Below are 12,328 nucleotides of genomic sequence, written 5' to 3' on the forward strand. Positions count from 1 at the left end.
CTTTAACAAAAACACATACGAGAATTTCGACAACTCGATAACTTGACCCGTAGCTCAGTTAGTAAGAGCAATACTCGGTGCAGTAGTGATGGCCTCCGCGGCTTGCATACCGGTTTTTGTGGTGCCGAGATCTCTGAGGTCCCGGGTTCGATCTCAGGCCGGGTCAGTAGAAAACTAACTGTTCTATATTGTCTCGGGTCGGTGTGTTTGTGGTACTATTGTTGTTTCCGATTTCCATAACACAAGTGCTTTAGCTACTTACTTTGGGATTAGTGCAAAGTATGTGGTGTTGTCTAATTTTTATTTATTCATATTTGTATGGTCGTGGGTTCAAGTGCCATCGTTCGTATTCGATCTTTGTAGTAATTATTATAATAAAAACTAGTTATTTATTTCACAAAAAATGTGAACAATAGATAGTGACGGCGAAGAAAAATCCTTAAAAACGATCCATGCATAGCGGTGGGTGGTATACTGTGTGATACAGAACGGTAAAAAAATCGAAAATATTCATAAACAATTCCACGTATAGTCATGAAAAAAGAAACGCCTAATAAAATTATAATAGCAAATAGACTAAACAAGGATGGTGCAAGAATCTAGTTCACAGGTGACGCGTTGCAAAATTTTGTATGCATGTGACGTCGGATTATACAGATACCTGTTGGCAACAAACGGATGTATAACGTCGTGGGATTGCATAAGTCGTAGCTACCGCCGCACGCAACGTCTCGCCTGTCTTTACAAAAGACTGGCGTTGCAATTACGAATTAAAACGACTTATCGCGAAAATACGATAGGATGAAGTTCTCTGACTTGGATGAAATAATTTTTGTGATTAATCCATTTGTGAACCGATTTCCACGATTCCTGTTTGTAGGAAAGGCGGTACCTCGTTCCACCTTTAAAGGTGGTAATTTAGGGGTGAATGCAGTTGATTGGATTTCATCCCCTTTCTGTTAACCGATTTTAAGGCAAATATGTTATTTCACAAACATCAGTTTTTTTATAAAAAAAAAATACAATTATTATTAGAAATAGTCTCTTAGAATGTCAGATGTCTCACATGATAATTACAAAGTATTTTTAACCAACTCCAAAAAAAGGAGGAGGTTCTCAATTTGATAGTATTTTTTTTTGTATGTAACATACATACGCGATATCTTTATGAACCGATTTCGTAGGTTTTTTTTTGTTGGAAAGAGTGTGTAAAACATACAGCAAGTACACAACGAAGAAATATTACTTGAAAAGAAAATTAATTAAAAAAAAAATTATTAATTAAATTACCATAGTATTTATCAGAGTATTTCATTGCTAAATTATTTATGTAGGTATGTTAGTTTGTCAAAAAATTAAATTTATTTTGTAATTGTTGTTTTGTTGCAACATTTATAATTGTCGTGTTTACAACAATTATAAGTGTTGCATTTAAACAACGTATTTTACCTACCACCAGGGAAGTAAAGTTCGAAGATGACTGTATTTGTACTATTAGTTATTACAATGGTGCAAAGACGCGGATGCACGAGAACGATGGTATTTACTGACATTCCAATACCATTTACTGGTAGAGTTAAGAGAACATCTAGTCTGAAACTTTTGAACTTTGGACAGTTCCAGGGGGTCCTGCTCTCGAATCTATTTATTTATTTCCTTAACAAAATAGATTGTGTTGGAAAAAAAGTACAATTACAATTAAAAACGTACATCAAATACAAAATAATAATAACACAATAATAACAACAATGTCAAATTAGATATCCTTATCATGTTTAAATGTAACTTAAAGTCAAAAGCCTCCAACAAAAAATTTATCAACGCAATACAATGATTCATCCAAAAAGAAATGCCTCAAACTCTTTTTGAATGATATAGAACCCTATGCTGTTTAAGTTCGGCAGGGAGACTATTAAACATTTTTGCTGTTTGATATTTTGGACCATGTTTAACAATATTTAACTTTGGTGCTATTACATCACGTCTGTTCTTCCTCCTAGTAACAAGCCCATTTGACTCGGTCTTATTACTAAATTCAAACGAACTTTCAATCAAGCCTGTTAACAACTCCAAAATATAGAGACAAGGAACCATTAATACAATCAATAAAATGAGAAAAGTAGAAACCCCAGTTAGGTTTCTTAAACGTTTTCAAACTGTCTTAGCCTAATTGTTCTAGGTAGTGTTGTTCAGAATTAATTGCGTCAGTATTTATAGGGAATTTAAAACTCAGTGCGAGGCAATGACCTCCAGTCTAGATATTGTAATGAATCGCATGTTCCCAAAAAATCTGCTTTTTTTAAAATAAAATCAAGTGACCGGACGAACAAGTCGTGCGCCTGATAGTAAGCTAAACGTCTGTCCATAACAGTTGTAATGCCACTCAGAGCTTTAAGCCGCAAAGATCTGAGGGGCACTTCCACTGCGCCCATCACCCTGAGACATAAGTTGACAAGTCCCATGTGCCTGTAATTACACTTGTATAGGCATAACACGATTTTTCCATACTATAGATATAACATAGGTGTAAAAATAATCTAATTCTCATATCGACTAAGAACAATTACGGTTCAAGATGTAAACCCTGATGAACCCATGAGACGCCACAGGGCGAAACTAGACTTACGAAAGGCGCCATCGTCGTGAGAGTATGACGCAACATTCGTATAATGTGTCTGCTTTGTTACAGGACTTGTGTATATCATGTGGCATAATCATTTTGCGCATAAATCCACATAATTATATGTATGCAAAAATAATGCATAAAATTGTTACGCCCTTAGCGTGACCATTTAGTTTGGAGCTCTGTAGTCTTATTATACGGTATAAAATCAAGAGTCATCTTTTAGTTATTTTATACATTGTTTTGTACGGTGAGTTTTAAATATTTTTTTTTTATGAAACCCTTGCGTGGATATGTGGTAATGAAATGAACACGAACGCCTAGAAGATAACTACTTATTCACTTAGAGTTTAAAAATATCCAGATTGCACTGGGCCAAGAGCACGTCAAGTCTGATACTTAAGATTTTAAATCAACTCTATGCCGCTTACAATACGAGAGCCTCAAAATCTAATGTTAAACTTGATGTGCTCTAGATTGTACCATTCGGTAATATAAAACGCGACAAAGACTTCCTCAGCTATACGCATAAAAATATAGAGCATAACGTTTTAAAACGCTATTTATTTTTCTTATATTGTCAGAGCCGAGTTGCCGACAATACGCGATGTGGCGAATTGGTATCTAGATGCCACATCAGAATTATCTTCAAGAGCAGTCTGGTTGCACTTAAGTGCTCTTAAATATGTAAATAATAGTGGGTCCGTGACATTGAACAATTGAGGCGGCAATGAAATTGTATTCACAATTTTTTTTACAATTTTATTGCACCTTTACAAACCAAGACTTCTGTATAAATAATTGCAAACCATACAATGTTTCAGGCACATCTAATGTGCTTCACACATTACTATCAAATAGTAATGTTTCTTTCATTGAAGGAATTTCATCTTATTGCGTAAGGGTCCGTCTTAAAGTGAACAACTCATATCATCAAATATGGCGTCCATCATATGTCAAAAAGCGCGCGCTTCCTGCATTCCCGCCTTCGTTCTTTTTTTACTTTTTTTTCTCTAAACGACACACTGGTCATCCGGCCAGTTTTATATAGTATTTTGTGCTATGTACATTATTATATACGAAGTTGGAATATAAAAACAGATCATGAGAGGAAGGCGTCCAGTAGCCTTCGAGATATCTTTGCAAGATGAGAGTACTGGTCGGTGGAGTTTTCTTTGTCTTTTGTGTTTGTTTCTGGTGTGTGTGTGTATAGCAAATATGGAAATATATCTGTGTCCGTAATTAAGTTACAATCTTTGAACTACTTTAACGTATTTAAAGATAGTAACTTTAAAATATTTTTAGCTTGCATTTGAAAACAATTATTATTTAGAGAATATTTTGGACGTTTGTTTTATACAAACGAATTCGAATTTGAATTTTAACGTTTCTTTTTTTAAAAAAGAAATAGTGCTGTGACAAAAACGTGATATCCCAAAATTTGCCGTTACGCACTAAATAATTTATTGTGAAAAATATAATAAATGTAAAAAACAAATGGATGTTTCTAATCTAACATTGATATGCATGAGGAGTCTAATTAGTCTGCTGTCATTCTGTCCAATAGGGGTTGAGGATTTTAATTCTATTGACTAAATATTTTCAGACTGGATTTGCTTAAGGGGAAACCTTTGTTCTTCCTATTCTATCTTAATCATACAATAAATTATTCAGCAGCCAGGCATAAAGTACGTCGTAGATAAAAAAAAATATAAACCGAAATAGAGTAATATTTTTGGGAACATATCAGTATCAATAAGTTGAAAAATAACATACGAAATAAAACTAATATATGTTTTATAATTTTGGTTGTTAAATATTTTCTTAAATCAATTTTCTTAATTAAATTGTTAATTTTCAAATTATTGAGATGATTATTAATTTAAGAAACGAAATAAAGGAACAATGTACATTAACTGCATGAAAATGGACGTCTGTACTAACATTACTTACCAATAACCTTATGACAATTAATTACATTCACAATTAAGTTATTTCGTTGCCCCTCCTTCACAATGTAAGACACAAACCACAACTATAGTCAATATAGTCATGTGTTACCTATCTACTTTTTTCATCATCATCACTGATGATGGTTGATTGCGGATTTTTTTTTAATAGTATCAAGTGACGGTACGCCTCGTGCGCCTGATGGTAAGCTACACACCTGTCCATAATAGTTGCAGTGCCACTCAGAGCTCTAAATCGCAAAGATCTTAGGGGCACTGCCACTGCGCCCGTCACCCTGAGACATAAGTTGACAAGTCTCATGTGCCTGTAATTTCACCAGCACCCTTACCCTTCAAAACCGGAACACAATAATGCTAACATTACTGCTTGGCGGCAGAAATAGGTAAGGTGGCATTACTTTCCTGGACGAACTCTTTCACAAGGAGCTGTAATTACTAAGGTAATTACTTTTGAGGTCGGTTTTTCATTTTATTATATGACGTGCTGGAGAAAAAAACTATTGATATTTTGTTAACAGAACAACTGTAAATTAATTAAAAAAATAATAATTGGAACAATAAACTTCAAACTCGACTTAAGTGGTCTAGTAGGCAGCTGTTTTTATTAATTATTTATTTATATTGGTTTATATTATAGTGTTGTTATAGATTTGTAAATATCCGAATTATTCGATATACCAAAAAGTAAGAGAACTGTCGAAAATAAATACAAGGATTTATTTTATTTTTTATTTAGTGTTTCTGCTAACAATTGAAAATAAATGTATTGTATAGGTGAGCAAATTGCGCTTTAAATCTATTAAATTCCCTTTAGTATGTTTTTAAAAATAAGTAAGTAATTTTAGGAGTTATTCTTTGTAAATAAATATTTGTTTACATTTATCATTTGTACTTAAAATGCTTACAGCTAGAAATAATTTGAAAGAGCTAAACCGATCATTACTATGATTTTTCACCATTAGCACAAAGTTTTTGTTTCAAGATAGTTTTAAACCTTGTATATAACAAATATTAAATGGATTTATGACTTGTGACGACGACTGTTACTTTATTTTTGTAGCGTCATTTTTTGGAACAAAATCTATATTTTCTTAAGGTGTGATGTCAGTGGAAGAATTTATTAATATGCTATTTTGTGAACGCAGTTACTCAAATGTAGACTACCTTTGTTATTACTTATTATTTTATGACTTTCTTTTGTGAATGTAAAAAATATAGAGATCCTGCTCTAACTCATTCGCTACATGGTAAATGAACGAACTAACAATACTACGACTAACTACGTCATAATAATATTGTGTCAAGCGATAGGTAAACTAACTGTAATAAAAAGCAAACGGGTGAATTACAACGCCACTACCATATTTGCGATGTGTCAAATAAAAGATCTAACGCTATTTAGGAACGCATTTTCTAGAAGTTCCTATGATTCCTTGCCACACCATAAGAACACCAGTGTTGGTGGTGGTAATTCCGTGTAATAGATAGAACAACATTAGAATGCCAAACATAAAAAACACAACACTTTAACAGAAGTAAGATAATGTATTTGTATTTTAATTCGAAATACCGGAACGTAGCACAACACTAGAAACAGCCTTGGTGTCAATTGGCTATCTATTGCGATGCATATATATTAAAATAATTTAAATTTATAATTGTTTCGATTGAATTTATCATTCGATTTTTATTAGTGCAAAAGTTTGCTGTTTTTAATTGATTGATACATTGACAGATAGGCGTTTTAATGTAGTGATACTATAATTATAAAATATTATGATTTGGTAGATGGTCTTTTTACTCTGGTACCGTTTAAACTACAAAATGAAAACATTTTGTAATACTCAAATATATAAACAAACAAATAAATATAATTTATGAATTTTAATTTGCCCACATACATAAAAAACATAATTTCAAATTGGCTAAACACATAAACAAACAATTTTTTTTAATGAGACTAAAGCCGGTTTTACATTTGTCTGACGTGTCGTGTCGTGACGCGTCAGAACGGTATCGGTTACATACACACAGCACAAGCCGTCACGTCAGCTTGCGACACACTAATATTAATCTAACCATATTAAATGTATGAAACCGATACCGTTCTGACGAGACACGACACGGCTTGTCAGACAAATGTAAATCCGGCTGAAGTGACGGGACGAACAAGTCATGCACCTGGTGGTAAACGACAGGCCTTTGCTTCTCGGTCGAAGAGAGCCCATCGACGACGATACGCGATAGATATAGAAACCGTACTTCGGTGACTAGACAGAGTAGTAGTGCGAAAAAACTGCTTCATATAACATTGGTGGTGATCTAGTTTGTTTCCGCGCAGGAGACATAATTGAGCGATTGATGATTGAGAGATTGATTGATACATGTTCGTGAATTGTTTTTTTTTCTTGAACAAAAGACTTATTTTTTTATTTTCATCAGCAGGGTATTCACTAATAAATAGCTACTACAATAATAACAAATGAATGTCATAAAGAAATTAAAAGATGCAACCGAGAAGTTTGCTGCTTTAACAGTTCTCAGTTTAACTCAGCTTTAAATCACAAAGCTCTGAGGGGCACTGCCACTGCGCTGAACACCCTGAGACATAAGTTGACAAGTCCCTTGTGCCTGAAATTTAACCATGTGCATTCTAAATTGCCCAAACATATGATACATTAAACACATTACCTGAACACCTTATGCAGAAAATATTTAATATGTAAAAATGTAAAACAATGCAAAAACAGGTTGAAGGCATTTTTCATCAAACACTACTACTGTTTGATGAAAAATGTGACCAAGTATTAATATTGTTGGTTATTGTTGTTAGTAGTAATATCAGTTAATGTAACAGTTACAATGTTTCTTGTTTAATATTATTTCTTTTAATTTAGTATAATTTTATTTTTGTTTTTATAAAAGAAAGCGCTTTATGCTGTACGATGACTGTAGCCACCTACGTATAAACCAGTTAAGGGATTGCAGTAGGTAGGTTAGATTTAAGAACCAATGTAAATAATTTTGTATTGGAAAACAAATGAAAAAAAAATTAACTAAATAAAAGTTGTCAATTTCAAATTGACGAAACATATAAACAAAGTAACGACAGAAAAAATGATTTTGACCTCTTAAATGTTCCCGTTGATGTTCCTTTTGTATCGACAGAAGAAATAAATGTTAAAAAGTTCGCACCGTACTTAACGTATTTATATAGCGACAAACAAAAAATCAATAATCAAATTTCAATTTTAACACACAGGTACTAGCAGCGCTAATCGCATGCGCGTACGCGGCGCCATCTGGCGACGCTTTCGAAGTGCCTGCCGTCCAGATTGACGATCCGGACGACGTGCAAGCTGCCGCTATTGATGCTAAGGTATTTCAAATCTTATACGTATTACCATTAGGGCAATAGGTACAGTCGGTGCCCTCACTTATGTATCCACTATTTGTAATAAGTGCTACGCAAATAGTGGATACTTAAGTGAGGGCACCGACTGTACACGTTTTCTTTAAGGAGATCGTTAAGCTACCGTATATTATGCTATTCCAGCGATATCTAAATTTGAGAAAGAGGAAAAGAATATAGATTGAAGTTAAGAAGGTGCGTGTTAATAAGCCTCTTGAGATAGTCATATATGTTCGAAGCATCGAGTATATAACCAGAAATAGAGACGAAATGTAATTTAATTTGTTTGAAAACTATTCTGCCAAATCATTACTGTGACAACTGCGCTCCGATTGGCCAGCCCGAATTCGAAACAATTGACAGGTATTGTCAATTGTTTCACTTCAAATCGACCAGTTTAACTTGAGCTTTACTATAATTGACGAAAATTGAAAAATTACATATCGTTTGTTTTGTAATTAGATGTTTTGCTGTTTCTCCCCACACCACCGAATGGAACAGCACGCCATTGTTAGATATATTATCTTTATTACAATAATACAGAATATTTTTGGAATATACGGAGACGTACACACATGTCAGTTGTTGGCGCTGTCTATATTTCATTGCAAACGAGAGTTGATATTTATAAGTGATGTTTCACTGATGAATTACCAGGCATGTATGGCCCTTATTACGTCTCTTTTTCTGGTTATATACTCGATGGCTCGAAGCTTGGGCTTGTATAACAAAGAAGGTTCATTAACCAAGAAAATTTGAAGGTAGGTCGACAGCATACCATCCGTCCCATGGTGTGGAATCGGTCGCTATGCAACCCCTTATAGATTATCTAGATTGGTTTCTAGGGTTTACAAGTCAGGTGTCCCACGAAAATAGGATTTCGTACACAAAACTACTCGCCAATCTTATACCAATCATTGTAACAACTTGCTTGTGCGTTTCAGGGTACAAGCAATGCCACCTATTAGTGGCACTCGATCTAGGAAATAAAACTATTTTTCGAATCTAAATCGCATATATTAGTTTTTTTCAAACAAACCAACGTTTCCCTTTGCGGGTCCCGTGGTCACTGGTGATTTAAATGCATCTGTTTTTTTTGTCATCGGTAAGAATAATAAAAATTTCATAAAATGTTTGTTGCCCTAAATTAACCTGCTCTAAAGTCGACGCCAATCGGGATTTTTGTAAACGAATCAACCATTTCCTCATGCTCTTACTGGATGTTCCCATTGGTAGGAGCACAAGGCTCCACATCCAGTAAGAGCTAACTAACTAATATGTCTTTATGCTTCTACACCGGTAAGACCAAAAGGATGAATATTATCCTCGTGCTTCTACTAATTTACTGTCACCTATATTTATATAATTGATATTGCAGTACTTGTATGTATGCTATCGATGTTCTAAGCTTATCTTCATCTTCAGAGGAAACTGAATTTCCATATATTTTACAAACAATGAAACTAAAGTAATTCTACTTGTTATTTTCACAATGCCATGCCAGTAATTATGTTATCAGTTTAAAAGAAATAATAGAATACATAACTTACAGGTGAAAATCGACGACGCAGCCCAATTTGCAGCCGACGAAGCCCGCGCACTAACGGAGCAAGCAATTGAGAACCAGAAAGACACTATTAACGAGTCTATTGACATAGCAAAGGAAAATACCGAAGAAGCCTTCTGGTCTATTGAAGACAAGAAATGGCAAGCTCTGAATGCTGTACAGACAGCTGAAGCCAAGCTTGATGGGTCGATTGCAAGTAATAGTCAGGCCCTAGCCAGATCTTATAATTTTGTTGTGCCTTATTTGCAAGGACCTGTGGTGTCCCCTATAGCTCCGATTCACCCTGCAGCTCCTATAGGCCCTATAACTCCTATAAACACTTTATCTCCTATAGTTTATGCAACTCCAGGAATTATACAAGCCGAGAAATTGAAGATTTTAAAGGAGGAAAAAAAAGAATTGGAGAAGAAGATTGAATATTTGGAGAAAGAACAAGAGAAGTATGAGATGATAGAGAAACAGAAATATGAATTGTTGGAGAAACAGAAATACGAAATGATGATGAAGGAGCAAGAGCAACAAACATTGGTGAAGACGGCAGACCTGGAGAAGGATGGCGAGAAAAGGGCGGAGTTGGAAAAGAATTTGAAGGAGAAACCAGCAGTTTTGCTTTATAGTGTGTTGCCTCAGCCTTGGTCGCAACCTCTATATGTGCAGGATCCTCTTGTTTTGAAATAATGGTCAAAAATGAGAAGGAATTAAAAAGCTTTTTGGTGCTATGAGCCGTTTTATTTGTTGTGTATTCAAATTTCATTTTTAGTCCACCCTCAGTAATGAAGGTAAAGGTATAATTCGAATACTAACATTTTTGTTAAACTGACAAAGGAAATTGAAAAAACTAACGTACACAGTATTTTTTCTGTTTAACAGTAAAATAACGGGAACAGATGTGCAAAAGCGTGCTGAACTTCCGCAATTGATGAAGCAGAAGCAGGCGTCTGTTGCACCACTAGTAAAGACGGAAAAATAAGCCAAATGGTGTCTATAATGTAGATAACCATGGTAATGATCTGGTCTCAAACTAAAGGATTACAAAAACCGGAGCAACGTCTTTAGAAAAGTTCGTGTATATTTACAGGTCCAGCCTGTCTTCAAACCGGTTATCTCCTCATCGAATGCCCATAGCCGAAATCGCCAAGCTATTATTGTATAAATTAGGCCAGGCCAGGCCAGGCCAGAAGTCACACCAGGGGTTCGATTCAAAACCTTAAGATAACTCAGTTGTCGACCGATTCTATTTGATATCCTACGATTTCTTTTCATTTTTATTCCACCCGAATGGAACGTCAAACTGTCGTATTCGAAACCGAACCGAAATGACATCACATCCGTACGATTACTCAAGCTTCTCGACCGGCAAAGGCTACAAACGTTGTTCAGAACACAGTTATTGAGTGAAAGATACCGAACGTACAATTGTTTACAAAGCAAGAATGTAATATGAAAATCTCTTATTATTTTAAATTGAGTCTGGATTTTGTTCAATTTTATTAATTTATTTCAATGCAAGACAAATGCATTCCTATATTTTAGGCCTTTAAAGTCTTAAAAATGTATATAAAATGATTTTCATTTTAGAAGTCATACCGTGGTAAGAAACCTGATATTAGTGATAATCATTTAGTGAATAACCACGAAAGTCTTAAAATCTGTATATGGATTTCGAGTTCTTAGGTTGTCCCCAGTCAACCGTGACCATGGGACCTGTAAAGGGCCCGAAACGTCGGTTTGTTTGAAAAAACAAATATACGCGATTTAAATCCGGAAAAATAGTTTCATTCCTATGTATATGGATTTTCATTTTTCTTATAATCTGTACCACCTTGCTCCGTAAACGCTGTTGGATAACGATATCGTATTCGAATCGAACGAATTTAACTCGGAATGTTCTGAATTACTCCGAAAGCGCCCTTCGTTTCGAGAACGACATTCAATCGAACGATTTCAATTCGAATCGAACGATTCGCTTAAAATATCGAAGAGTTTATAAATCACCTTTCTATGATACCTAGTAAAGTGTTTTGAAATCTGCGTGGGCGTGCCCTAAGGAATTTACATTAGCATTGCAAGTTGCATTTGATATATAAAAACAGCTACAGTTGACAAACTGAATATCAATATGGTATTTAAGGAGACCCTTCATCTTGATTCGCTTTTGTTATATTTATTTACGACCTAAGCTAGAAGTCACATGGTTCACAAAGTTGGTTACACCGCCGCGCTTGGAAGAGTCTTTGTTTGTGGTTATTTGAACAAGAGTGCCTCAAATTCAGAATTGTTCAGCATTTCATTTCTATTTCATAATCATACTTCATAATCGAGATAGCAAGCTGCGATGTTGACCACATACTCATATTCTTTATTTGCAAGCATCGAGTATATAACCAGAAATAGAGACGAAATGTCATTTAATTTGTTTGAAAACTATTCTGCCAAATCATTACTGTGACAACTGCGCTCCGATTGGCCACCCCGAATTCTAAACAATTGACGGGCGTCGTCAATTGTTTCACTTCAATAGGACAAGTTTAACTTGAGCTTTTCTGTAATGGACATAACATGACAAATTAGACATTTAATACATAAATACCGATGTAATGTGATTCCGTTTGTTTTGCAATTGGATGTTTTTCCCGCACCACCGAAATGAACAGCCTCCCATTGTTGGAGATATTGTGTTTATTACAATAAATACAGAATATTTTTGGAATATACGTAGACGTACACACTGGTCAGTTGTTGGCGCTATACTATTT

General features: G+C 34.7%; 2 protein-coding genes across 2 annotated transcripts in view; one reads left to right on the forward strand and one right to left on the reverse strand.

Annotated features, from left to right (window-relative positions):
• Positions 1-12,328, reverse strand: part of LOC113225577 (WD repeat-containing protein 7) — a 180,066-nt gene that overhangs the window by 78,432 nt on the left and 89,306 nt on the right. The gene's annotated exons all lie outside the window — the stretch shown is intronic.
• Positions 3,739-10,279, forward strand: LOC113225575. Its single transcript, XM_026457904.1, has 3 exons — positions 3,739-3,782; positions 7,856-7,972; positions 9,558-10,279. Exons 1-3 carry the CDS (start codon positions 3,771-3,773, stop codon positions 10,248-10,250), a joined length of 822 nt encoding a protein of 273 aa, XP_026313689.1. The 5' UTR covers positions 3,739-3,770; the 3' UTR covers positions 10,251-10,279.

The sequence above is a fragment of the Hyposmocoma kahamanoa genome, unplaced genomic scaffold (genome assembly GCF_003589595.1).
Source record: "Hyposmocoma kahamanoa isolate Upper Pololo Valley unplaced genomic scaffold, ASM358959v1 167, whole genome shotgun sequence".
NCBI lineage: Eukaryota > Metazoa > Arthropoda > Insecta > Lepidoptera > Cosmopterigidae > Hyposmocoma > Hyposmocoma kahamanoa.